Source organism: Eleutherodactylus coqui, chromosome 2, assembly GCF_035609145.1.
Source record: "Eleutherodactylus coqui strain aEleCoq1 chromosome 2, aEleCoq1.hap1, whole genome shotgun sequence".
NCBI classification, from domain to species: Eukaryota; Metazoa; Chordata; class Amphibia; order Anura; family Eleutherodactylidae; genus Eleutherodactylus; species Eleutherodactylus coqui.
In genome coordinates this window covers 169532623-169545956 of record NC_089838.1, presented here as the reverse complement: position 1 = coordinate 169545956, position 13334 = coordinate 169532623, and the positions used below count along the sequence as shown (strand labels likewise).

The following is a 13334-nucleotide window of genomic DNA, read 5'->3' as shown; positions in this document are numbered from 1 at the left end:
TTCTTTTGAACGAATTTCATGCGATAATCATCTCTTGTAAATGGCCCTTTTCACTAGTTTTCCTTCTTTGCACATCTTACAGTATTTGGAAGTAATCGACAATACAAAGCTATTTTACATCAAATTATTTAAATTAGCCACCCTTAAATTAGCCTTGATAACAGCACATGGTTGGTATTCTCTCATTCAAATTAATGAGGACCCCCCAGGGATGCCTTTTTATATTATCTCTAATAAGTTCCCAAATATGTTAAGTACTTCTTTACTTCAATTCATTTGTCCAATTCATCCCTCCGAAACACTTTAGGGTTTATCATAATAAAATACCCCATAGAGATCAGAGAAATCTACAGGATTCCTTACAAAGAACCACATACCTACCTGGCTTCCTCCTTTGTAGAGACCAGGCAGAAAGATGGCTCCAAATATGAACCAAACCGGCTGGTTAATTATCATTTAGCCTGGAATGGTCTCGGAAGTAGATATAGTTAGTAAGACTAAAATGTTCCAGGAAGTCTCCTAAGTTTATGAAGTTCGCTTATGCTGATGAACTAATTCTTAAGAGGCCTGAGGCGCTAAAATGCTTGAGGTCTGCTGAATCTTGTCTAGTTCAGCAACACCAGAGCTTGTGGATGGGCCAGGAAAGCCCTGTTGCAAAATTCTAGAGGTCAGGGGCAGAATGTAGAGTACATACCAAACCTACTCTACTCCATGAGCTTGGCCTATGCACGACTATAAGGATGTTGCATAGAGGCCTCCTGCTGTGTATTATGAAGAAGTTTCAATCTGTCCATCAAGCCGCTTGTTGCTGAATCTCACTGGTACAACTGCCAGGCTCTTGTTAAAAATAATTACCTATCTGGTGTGTGAAGGGAAAAAAAAACATTAGTATGTATTAAAGCTGTAGGACTCGGATGGAAGAAGTCAGTCCTTATCGGTAACAATTTGAGCTAAGCTGACAAGTCTATGGCAAACTCTCTTGGGCTTGGAAAATGTATTACTACTGCCTCTTAAGACTTTTCCTCAGACACAACTAGACATCTAGCTGTCAAACATTCACTAGAAGGATTTTAGACTAGCACTAAAAATTGAACTGTTGAATATTTCATAGAATGGCGGAGTTGGAAAAGACCGCCAGGGTCATCGGGTCCAACCCCCTGCTCAATGCAAGATTGATTTTGAGACTGGCCACCCTTTTTGTGTGTGTGTGTGTGTGTGTGTGTGTGTGTGTGTGTGTGTGTGTGTGTGTGTGTGTGTGTGTGTGTGTGTGTAAATTTGTGTGATTGTAACGCTTATACAAGACACGAACACTGCCGTCGACACTGCCCAAACTTAAACTGGATTTGTCACTGAAGACAATTCTGTTCCTCTCCGTAGCAGTTCGGTTTCATCATTCATGACACCGTTATTCATGTAGGTGACTGTGGGTGGAATGTCAAAGGCAGTACATGTAATGAGCGCAATGTGACCAAATATCCTCCAGCCAAGCAAATGTAAATGGTTTCAACAAACATTGGGGCCTGTAATGATGGTGTCACCTGTCTCTGTATGGTGGACAATGAAACAGTTGGAGCTGCTGGTGCTTGTCCTAACAATCTGGTCAGAATGGCCCAGGTGGTGGGCAATTCGTTGATACGACCATCCAGCTTCTTGCTTTCCAATAATGTTCCCCCCCTCAGACTCTGTTACCTGGGGGAAATCTCTTTGATTACATCGTAGAGGGGTCTAGTGGTCAACAAGTTCTACACAAGTGGAAAAAGAGGCCACTACACACAAGTAGCCTCTGACAGTCTTTTTGTAGACCAAACATGGAAACCCTTTAAGGGACTCGGGTGTTAAGATCGTTCATCTAATCATTTGCATAAGAACACTTTTAAAATAAGTGATTAGCTGCGACTGTTACATATTCGCGTTGACAGGGACCAACATGTAGGAATGACCAGGAATGTGTCGGAATCAGAGTGGTGGGGGATTCGTAAGGTGAGTACTACTACTTTTGATGTGAAAGCATTTTGAGTGGGTTTTATAATACAGTGATTAGATAACCCATTTAACATTTTATTCCGGTATATATGGAAGCACAATAGTCATGTCACATTCACCTTTTTTTGCCTCAAGTAAAAAGTCCTTTGACAAGGGCCAATTACAGGCCTAATCGTTCCTCTAAATGCTTGGTCACTCATCAGTCTGGTCGTCTAAATGAACGATCAACTGACAAATGTTCGTTGGCTGATTGGCTCCTTTATCCAAGCATGAAAATGCTTGCTGATTGGCAATAGGTTTCCCAGCGTGAACAAGGAGATGTGCAGTTGGCCTGTAGGGACGAGCAAACTTATTGGCGTTCGATCGTCCTCATAAGCTGATTCTTGGCCTGTGTAAAAGACAATGAAACACATATTGATCGGTGCTCGTTAGGATGAGAATTCATCCTGTGTAAAAGGACTAAGATTTTGTTCAGATGTTGTATAAAATGTTTGAGGTCTAATCTACGTAACCTTGCAGTATTTAGAAATAGATTTTATAGTCCTTACAGGAAAATGAGTATGTGTAATGCTTTACTTGGGGTACCATTGGTCACAGATGTATAGGTGTCTGACTAATAGTGTACTTTGCCCTTTTTTTTTAAACATGGCAAAAGGTCTTGTGTCATTATGTTATGTGTATTATATCTTACATGTTTTATAGGGAATCTGTCAACTTTAACATGCTGTCCAAACTGCAGACATGTTATAGAGCAGGAGGAGCTGAGCATATAGTTTTATGGGGAAGGATTCAGTATAACTTGTATCTTATTGACCGTACATACAAGAGTAGGTGCCAATCCCTCATAGCTCCACCCATTGGACTGTTCAGCTCAGAAAGTGCAGAGATATAGATGAATAAGGTACAAGTTATATGAAATCTCTTCCCATAGAACCATATATCAGTCTGCTCCACTCCTCCTGCTATATAATATGCTGCCTGTAGGTTGGAGAACATTTTCATGCTGCCAGACTCTCTTTAACCGCATTAATATAGCCGATGATCTTCATTGGTCTAATATATGTTATTTTGAATACATCAAATGCTTTATTTGTGACGTATTTGTATGGGCAGAAGTCATTTCCTTTTTAAGGCCAGTTTCAATTGAGCGTATTATGGCCATATTTCTGCATCTGAGATACAGACCTGTGTCCCAGCCTGACCACCGGTTTACTGACCTGAAGTGTTACTATCGAGGAGTCTTATGATGGTGACAGTTCAGCTCAGTGATCACCGAGCTCACGCTGGGACAGTTCTCCAAATTACGGACATAGAAATACAGCCACAATACGTTTGTGTGAAACTGACTGTTGGGGTATAGTAGTCTAATGAGACAAAAACACACTCGTGAAACTTGTTGAACCTCACGTTTGCATTACTTTTACCGTTATTTTTCATGGTTTGTCTTTTGTCTGTCTTTCTGTATATAGGGGTTGGAGGATACAGTGGTGCATTGTGCCTCAAGTTTCAGAACCCATAGTAAGTTCTTCAGCAGATATGTTACTACTGATTGCATGTCTCTATACTTCTCATTGTTCAAGGACATTAAAGTATCGGTCACTAGGAAGGCCTTTTTGATTTTAGGCTTTTATAAAGAAACCCTAACGATAAGTGAGTAGGTGACTCTAAAACCACTTACCAGCTCTCCTTAATTTTTCATGGCACAGCTCTGCATAGGGGATTGCACTTAAAGGGGCTATCCCAGGCGCTAATATATATATTTTTTTAATCTAATAGCATGCTTAAACAAACGGAAACCATTTTATAGACCCTCACTAGCTGCTTTCATGTTCCTCTTTGCGGCTTCTGGTCCTCTGTCGCTATGTCCCTTCTTAGTGTTCAGTGGGGGATTCTCTAGTTCTGCCCATGTAATTACATTTCCCATAACACCTTGCTTCTCCTCCCACCTTCCTGAACTCTTCTGTGTGACATAAGCCACGTATCCCAAATACATAAAATAAACTTATAAACTAAGAGAAAAACTTTTCATTGGTTCCTATAGCAACCAATCACAACTCACTGTTCTTGAAATAGCTGCACTGTAATTGGTCTATATTCACTCCTAGGCTAGGTTCAAACTAGTGTTCTTTTTTTTTTGGCTACATCCTTGGAGCTGAACGGAAAAACTAGGAGTGCTAGATCTGGCATATGATAGACCCTAACGGTGCTAAACGAACACCACTGATTATAATGGGGTCCATCCGGCTTCCAGCATGCAGAAAGATTTTTTTTTCTACGATTAAATGGTACAGAATGCTGCACTGTTTTGTCCGAAAATTCATGCAAGATCTAAGGTTGGAATGGAGACTCCAACACAGATGTGAACAGAGCCTTATGTGTTGCCTATACAATACCAATCAGAGTTCAGATAAATAGAGCTCTAAATTGTTATATGTAATAATGTGTGCGTTTGGCATGTTTGTCATGTTAAAAAAAAACAAAACAAAAGACAACAAAGATGAATCATTTATTTTTATTTATCTTCTTTTACACCTTAAGGCCTGGTCAGACGAGCGTGGTTTACACGCTGCCAAGCAACTTGTAAACCCCACTGCTGATATGCAGGGATTATGCGCATGAACGGGGCTGCCCTTAGCTGCGTGGAGCATCCCATTCACACATCTGTGGTGCGGGCAGCCTGCTTCCACGGCTCCCATAGGTGCCTATGGAAAGGAAGCTGCACAGCACGCACCAGGAGCTAACAGGCGAGTCGGCACTCATATGTCCTAACTTTGTTAGAAGCGCAGATCCTGTACTTCTACAAAGCGTCCATGTTCGCGCTTCCATAGCAACATTTAGCAGCGTGAGAACCACGCTCTTCTGCTCTCTGCCTCAATGTGACTCATTAACTGGACAATTCCATTGAAAAACAAACTGAAATAATTTTAAGATAGAAAGATGAAAATAACAAAACTAAAATAATGTGGTTATATCAGTGTGAACACCTGCTTATATTTGGGGGTGTGGTTGTGTTCAGAATTAGCCAATCGCATAAAAAATCACATAAAAACTCACAATAAACAGTCAGTGCACAGCTATCATTATGTAAAGTGATTCTGATTTACCCCATATAATGTTCAGCTCTCCTAGTAGGATTTTCCTGACATTCTTAGTTGCATTTTTCAGTAAGAGCCGTAAAGAGGTTACAGCACATCAAAGGGATCTGATTGTTGGAAGGTATCAGTTGGCAGGAGAGTACTAACACATTACCAAGGCATTACACAGTGAAGAGGAGAATCAAATAGTGGCACAACTTGGCACAACAGTGATATTACCAAGAACTGGACGCACCTCAAAAATCGCTAAAAATAATTGGTTTGGGAGGCTGCCAAGAGGCCTACAGTAACATTAAAGGAGCTGCAGGAGTTTCTGGCAAGTACTGGTTGCGTAGTGCATGTGACAACCATCTCCCGTGTTCTTTATATGTCTGGACTGTGGGGGAAGGTGGACAGGGAGGGGCGCAGCAAGATAGAAGTCTTGTCTTACAAAGAAACATCCAAGATCAGCTATGTTTTGCCCAACCCTCCATCAAGTCTGCCAGAAGTATGTGGGAGAACGTGTTCTGGTCTGATGAGACCAAAGTTGAACTTTCGGCCATAATTCCAAAAGGTATGTTTGGTGCAAAGCCAACACTGTGCATCACCAAAACACTATACCCAGAGAGAAGATGGTGGAGGCAGCATTATGGGGTGGCTGTTCTGCTGCTGGAACTGAGGCTTTAGTAAAGGAGGAGGGAATTATGAACCGTTCCAAATATCAGTGCATTTTGGCATAAAACCTTCTTGCCTCTGGTAAAAAGATGAAGAGGAATGTCCCCTTTCAGCATGACATCGACCTAAAGCACACCTCCAAATCAACAAAGGAACGGCTTCACCAGAAGAGGAACAAAGTTCTGGAATAGTCTAGTCGAGCCTAGACCTGAACCCCTTTGAAAATCTGTGGGTTGACCTGAAGAGGGCGCTATACATGAGATACCATCACAATCTGACAGATTTGGAGCGCTTTTGCAAGAGACAGTGGGCAAAGATTGCCAAGTATGTCATGCTGACAGACATCTACCCAAAAAGACTTAATGCTGTCATAAAGTCAAAGGGCACATCAGCAAAGTATTAGCTTTAGCCCTCCTTCACACGGACGACACTGCGTCGCCACGAGAAAATCGCAGCAATATCGCATCGCTGCACCGTGCAATATCGCTGCGTCTTCTCGCAGCAATACCGTGATTTTGTAGCGCTACAAATTCATGCGACTTTGTAGCATCATATGTGAGGATTTGGGGGATGGGGTGGGGGGGGCTTGAAATATAAGCCCTTCCCCAAAAATAATCTGTAAATAAAGGAAAAAAAAAAGAAGTATACATCACCTCTTCCACACTGTCCGGGGCACCGCCGCAGCTTCTCCCCAGGTCCCGGCAGTGATCATCTTCTTCATCTTCTGGCCGGGGATTGAAAAATCCCCGGCTGCTGGAAGCGCTGGCTGTGATTGCCTGCCGCTTAGCCAATCACAGCCAGTGCTCAAAGAATGGCTGTGATTGGTTCAATCACTGACATTCATCGAGCACTTGCTGTTATTGGCTAAGTGTCAGCCCATCACAGCCAGTGCTTCAAGGAAGCTGGGATTTTTTTAATCCCCGGCCAGAAGAGATGATCAGTGCCGGGACCTGGGGAGAAGCTGCGGCCGGGCTGACAGCGCATCTAAGGTGATGTATGTGTATTTTTTTCCCCTGCAGTTAGGGTTTAGATTATAGCTTTGACAGTAGCATTTGCTACTATCGAAGTTTTCATGCTATGCAACAGAGAGGAAGGCTCCATAGGGAAACATGGGCTACAAAACCTCACAAGTTGCGTGCATATCACTGGACCCGCAAGGTTTTTGTGTCGTTTTGTAGCATGCTACAAAACATCGCATGTGTGAAGGAACCCATAAGAAAGCATAGGCTTCTCATACATGCGATTTGTAGCAACACTACAAAATCGCGTTACTTTGTCGCCCGTGTGAAGGAGGCCTTACAGTGTTCATACTTATACAACCACATTATTATTATTTTTTCATTTTTGTACCTTTAAAAGATTTGTTTGTTTTTCAATGGAACTGTACAGATGGTGGGTCACATTGAAGGTGGAAATATGAAATGATGAGATACGAATTCTATTATGGAGGCTGTGTACAAGATAAATCATTGTTGGTCCGTGGTTGAATTGCTGTGCACCACTCGAGCTGAGGATTGTCTCCTTTGAGCGGAGAGACTCAACAGCAGTGTGAGTGAAGACTCCACTACACATAACTGCCCTATACTGTGCAGGGCAGACATACTGTGCATGAATTCGTTGGAAAGAGCTGCTCTCCTTACACTGCTATAGTAGAGCCATGTTATCGAGTCCACTGCGAGTGCCCGTTCTGTACAGACAGGATGCAGGTACTGTAAAATCATGGCTTGCCACTGCTCCGATGGCACTGCAGTGAAAGAGGAAGCATTTGCTATGCATGTTCGTTCTATAGATGAACAGGGCATAGCCAATAGCAACAGGATCACTATGCTGGTAGGAATTGGGGTATTTGGGGTAGGGAAGTCTATGGAAAGCTGCATTTTGATACATTGTTTATAGCAAATGTTAATCTTCAATATCCCAGGTATTGAGACCTATTTTAATTGTGGGGTATACCTTTTAATCTACATTTACACTTGCACATGTATATTATGTGTTCACCAATTAAAAACAAAAACTGAAGATCTGATTTATTTTGTCCCCACATTCCAAGAGCCATAACTTTATTGTCAACATAGCTGTGTGAGGGAGAGTTAGTTTTTTTAAAGGCTTACCATATACCGTATATACTCAAGTATTAGCTGACCCGAGTATAAGCCGAGTCAATAAGTTTTACCACAAAGAACTGGTAAAACTTATTGACTGGAGTATAAGTCTAGCTATATTAGAGTATATACTAGGTAAAAAAATGCAATACTCATGTCCCAGCCAGCGTCTATGTCCCCGGCGCGATGGTCTCCCTGGCGGTGTGGCAAGCTGCTTGAGAATTCTCTCCGCTGTCATCTACCTGCTCAGCTTTGAATTCTCCCGCTGTCAGCACTGCGTAAGTAAGCACCGTGATTGGATCGCGCGTCAGCCAATCACAGCCATTTAGTGATGTCATTCATTGAATGGCTTTGAATGATTGAGCGCCGACTGTGATTGGCTGGCGCTCGATCCAATCACAGCACTTACTTACACAGTGCTGACGGTGGGGGAATTCAAAGTCAAGCAAGGAGATGACAGCGGGGAGAATTCTCAAGCAGCTTGCTGCACCACCGGGGAGACCATCACGCCAGGGACACAGACGCAGGCTGAGAGGTGAGTATTGCGTTTTTTTAATTTTTTTCCCCTCCCTCGAGTATAAGCCGAGGGGGGCTTTTTCAGCATTAAAAAAATGTGCTGAAAAACTCTGCTTATACTCGAGTATATATGGTAATTTACTGTAAAGCTTTTGAAAAAGTCTGATTGAAGTGAAATGAAAAAATGCCATTGGGCGATTCTTTGGTGGGTTTAGTTTTGTAGTTTTATTCAGCAGGTATCATTGAGTATGATTAGAATGATACCAAATTTATGTTTTTGTTTTTTTTGTAGCTTTTTTAATTGTTACATTTTTTCTTTTCACAGATTAGACTTTTTTATAAAATCACGTAGGTAATTTTTATTAAGTAAAGATATTAAACACACACACTAGGGCTTGACAGCTGAGGCATGATGTCCCTATAAGTTGTAGTGGATTTCACCATCCTAGCAACGAAACAAAACACTCAGAAATAGATAAAAAGAGGGTGAAAGTCCCTAATTACTGGTCATAATAAACGTGGAGTGGGATAGGATAAAAATCACCCACTGCAGAATAGGTGTTCACAAACTGGATAGTACTGATGGAACCAACTCAGTAGTTGGAAGGTAAATAGACCACCGCATAGAATTCTATCAACTGTGTATTCTAGCTGAATGCGTTTCACCGCCTCTAAGGCAAATCCTCATGAGGTACGAGAGCTTTGCGTTGATACTGGGTAAAGATGCTAACACAGAGTCTCGATTGAAAATAACGTCTGGTAGTCCCGCTGTTCTAATATGACAGGGACAAAAATAGTTCAATAACCCAATGAGAGACTAGATCTATTCCAGGCACAAGTACAAATAGTGTATCGTCTGTGCCTAGAATACATGAACTGGCTATATAGCCAGGGAGGAAACCACTTCTTTGGAATGTAGTATAGTGGCTGCCAGGACGATCCCTAACCGAGCCTACTGGTACTACTAGATGAACTACCATCCAAGGCAGAGGCGCTGCTATATTTTTTTTAATTTTTTAACCTGACGAGATCTATGGGGGGGTTCCTTCACTTGTTGGGTACAGGCATCTAGTACAATACAATACCTCAGGATAGGTCATCAATAGTTAATCGGTCGAGTTCCGCCACTCGGGACCCGAACGATAAGCAGAGCGGACGCATGCTGTCAGCGCCGCAAATACACAGAGGTCAGAGCGGAAGCCGATCAACTATTAATGACCTATCCTGAGTCATCAATAGTATTTTCCATGGAAAACCCCCTTAATAGAATTTGTAAATGCTGTTTTGGAAACTTTGAGGGAGACACTTTTTGAAATGGGCTCATTTATGGGTGTTTCTAATTTATAGGTTTCTCAAAGTCACCTCAGAACGGAATTGGGCCGTTTTTTTAAAAAAAAAATAGATTTTGTATATTTTCATCATAATTAGAAAAAAATGCTGCTCTAATTACACACGTCTTGACATCCAAAATAAAAGGACTCTTGGGAAATGGTACTAACATACAGTGCACATGGTAAATGTTTTTCATTAGGGTTTTAATGTGGAAAAGTTGTTTTTAAACTTTTTAAGGTTTCACTTTTAATTTTTAATTTTTTGATGAAATGATAGCTTGTACTGTGTATACTGCATTGCTTCATTGAGTTGTATATCCCTGTCCTGTATTTTGTCACTCTCCACTTGCGGCTTTAACTCTTTGGTCAAAATCCGTGTGCAGGTTTTTCTTTGCAGATTCCACATGCATTTGCCTTAAGTAAAACTTTTTTTTTTAACTTCTGCAATGTGGATCTCAAACCAAAATGAAAAAATCCAGATTGTCATTCAAATGAATGCGATGTGGATTTTGGTACCAAACTACGCCAGAATCCTCAATCTGAACATGTCCTTACTGTTGCCTATGAAGCTCTGCCATCCATCCCCCCCCCCCTCCCAAAATTGCGTTGCCAAAGGGGCTCCTAACATACTTTGCCTTGCTCCTTAAGTGTACGGTTAGCTTTGACCATTTGCGGTGGCTGTAAGCCAAATGGAGCATAAACCGTTCAGGCTTTTGTTCATATCTGTATCAGTGGATCTGTTCACAGCCTCCACCATGGATTCTTTCCAAAATCTTTGACAGACCATGACAGAAATCTCACAGACCCCGTTCTAGTCAATGGGATCTATCCGGTGTCATTCAGTCTTGCCAAAGGACAAAAGTGTTCCCTTCTGGGTTTGTTTTCGTGCTCCGATGACAGAACAGAAAAACGCTTGAATGCAGATGTGAACACCGGCTCAGTCATAGCATTAAAGCCCCTGAAAGGTGAAGTGAGTAATCTTGATGATCTGTCACAATGGTTCCAGTCAAGGAGTGGGATATAATAGAGTGCTTTCTCATGGACCTCATCATGCAGTTGAGTATGTTGTTGTGGAATTCGGCATCCAAATCCGTCTGTGTAAATGTGGATTTTGATGCGGAAATGCCAGCAGAATTGAGCAATTGTCAATTTCTCATCAAAATCCACATGGAGGCATGCACATTTTTGTGCAGAATTTTTTGATACCGTAGCCAAATGCCATTCATGTGAAAACACCCTTAGGCAGCGAGTGAGCAGTCAGTTCTTGAAGTTGTTTGGAAACGGGAGAAATGGGTAAGCATAAGGATTTGGGCGATTTCGGTAATTGTTATACAGATAGTCCCCGACTTGCGAACATTCGAGTTACGAATTTCGCTAGATACGAACTATCTGTTTTGCACAGTATGATGTAATGCTATGGCATTACATCATACTGTGCAGGGAACGGGCAGGGTTCTATCAAGCCTGATAGAAGCCTGTCCGGTCAGATCGCGGTTGCTAGGCAGCCGGGGACCTCCTGAAGGGCACTAGGGCTGTCTATGCAGAGCGCCTATCAAGCCGTGCGCTTGATAGGCACTCTGCATAGGCAGCCCTGGGGCCTTTCAGGAGGTCCCCGGCTGCCTAGCAACCACACAGCGTCCCGCGATCTCATCGTGGGACGCTGTACGGGCCCCCTGAACGTCGGGTGCAGGCTGTTTCTTACAGCGGGCACCCGGCGGCAGCAGTTCCGACGAGCCGCGCCGCTCGTCAGAACTGTTAACACTTTAAATACCGCTCTGACAGCGGTATTTAAAGTGTTAACAGTTAGGACAAGCGGCGCGGCTCGTCGGAACTGCTGCCGCCGGGTGCCCGCTGTAAGAACAGCCGGCACCCGACGTTGTATGGAGCGGGATCCACCTGCGATCCCGCTCCATACTACCATTTGTTCGACTTGCGAACAAAACGGACTTGCGAACGGGCTCCCGGAACGGAACCTGTTCGCAAGTCGGGGAGCACCTGTATTTTGATAGTTAGATGCCGGTCGGGGGTATATCGGAAATGGTAGCTCTTGTGAGGTGGAAAGGACAGCGATGAACTAGTGGCAAGTCTAATTGATGCTCTTGGGTCATGATGGTGAGCCTATCTTGTCCAGTCCCACAGTAGGGCTGCTTGTGGCACAAATTGCTGAAAAGGTTGGTGCCATCCCCACCTATAGCACTTGAACGAGCTGCTAACATTTTGGTTACAGATGCCACCGGACACCTTTTAGAGGTGTTGTAGAGTTGGTCTCTCAAAGGGATGCACACCATTTTAGCCAGGGGTTTAATGTGTGTTTTCATAGGTGATTTGGTGAAATGGCTGTGCATAGTTTTGTATTTTGAGCGTGTTCATTACTTTCAGTAACTTTATCATAAACATGGCCTGTTATCTGTGCGTAGCCCTTTTATCTCATTTTCAAAATATATATGTGTTGTAGGTTTAGATTAGCACAGATGAAATGAACCCACTTGGGTCATAACATTTTGTTATAGAATTGCAACCATGTAATGCAGGAAAGCATGACGCTGGGCTTGAGTAGTGCAGAATGTCTCTGCGCAGCATTCAGATGCAGGGAAATGGTTTGTTTTTTTTCCCATTTGAGATATACAGGTCTCATAATATCTAAGATCATCATGTGTTATGAGGCACATATTGGTATACTACTGGTAGTGTCTGTGACTCTAGTCTTAACAGATGACTGACTGTCGCAGGACTGGAATAATGCCACTAATAGAATAATGCACAGCCTAAATTGTGCCAAATCAAGACAAATTGTGCCAAACAATTTTTGGTGGAAAGTAAGCCAACTAATAGATGGTCTAAACTTAGACTAGACATTCTTAAAATTCCACAGATGAAGCATTCAGCAAACGTACTGAGACTAGGCAGTCTTAAAATGTATCGGATCTATCAAAGTTTGCATTGTCTAACTTTCGGACAGTATTGGTGAATAAGCCCCATTATGTTTAACTTGACCTCTAGGACTTAAGTGCTCATTCAAATAGACGTATTGTCACCGCATATTATGCACACGTATTTAGTGTGTGTAACACACAGTGAATGGAGGCAGTGGAAGTCTATGGACTTTCATTCTTCCATTCACAACTGCGTTTGAACTGTGAGTGGACACTGTGTATAATACACAGGAGAAATAAATTGTAACATGCTCTATCTCTACCCGTATCATTATTAAACGCTGTCCATTTGGAGGCATTGCAAAGGAACAGCGTTTCAATACAGGGGAATTAAAAGAGATTAAAGTCACACTGTGCATGTCTGTGACGCCAGAAGCCCGAACATGCGCATTGTCAATCGCAGCCCTACGCAACCTCTCCCGGCAGAGCGAATGGGCTGTGATGCTACAAAACGGCAAGATACTCGCAGTGTTGCACGCATATGCCCATGTGAATGAGCTCTAAAGATGCAATTTATGAATTTGAAATTATTTATTATCCTTTTTTTTTTTTTTTTTTTTTAGGAGCCTCCAAAGGAAGACCTTACGGTTTCTGAAAAGTTTCAGTTGGTTCTCGATGTAGCACAGAAAGCACAGGTTTGTTCAACTTAACTGATTGGGAGTACACCTCTAGACCAGGGGCAAAACCTAGCCTGTCTGAAGAATTAAATATTATTCTAGG

The 13334-nt window shown here is 42.5% G+C and overlaps 1 protein-coding gene across 1 annotated transcript in view; it reads left to right on the top strand.

Annotated features, from left to right (window-relative positions):
* GRAMD4 (GRAM domain containing 4) overlaps positions 1 to 13334 on the top strand; it is a 110960-nt gene that overhangs the window by 76091 nt on the left and 21535 nt on the right. The window contains exons 10-11 of the mRNA XM_066591891.1: positions 3453 to 3501; positions 13178 to 13249. Of these exons, the coding sequence (XP_066447988.1) occupies positions 3453 to 3501; positions 13178 to 13249 (121 nt within the window). The remainder of the gene's footprint in view (positions 1 to 3452; positions 3502 to 13177; positions 13250 to 13334) is intronic.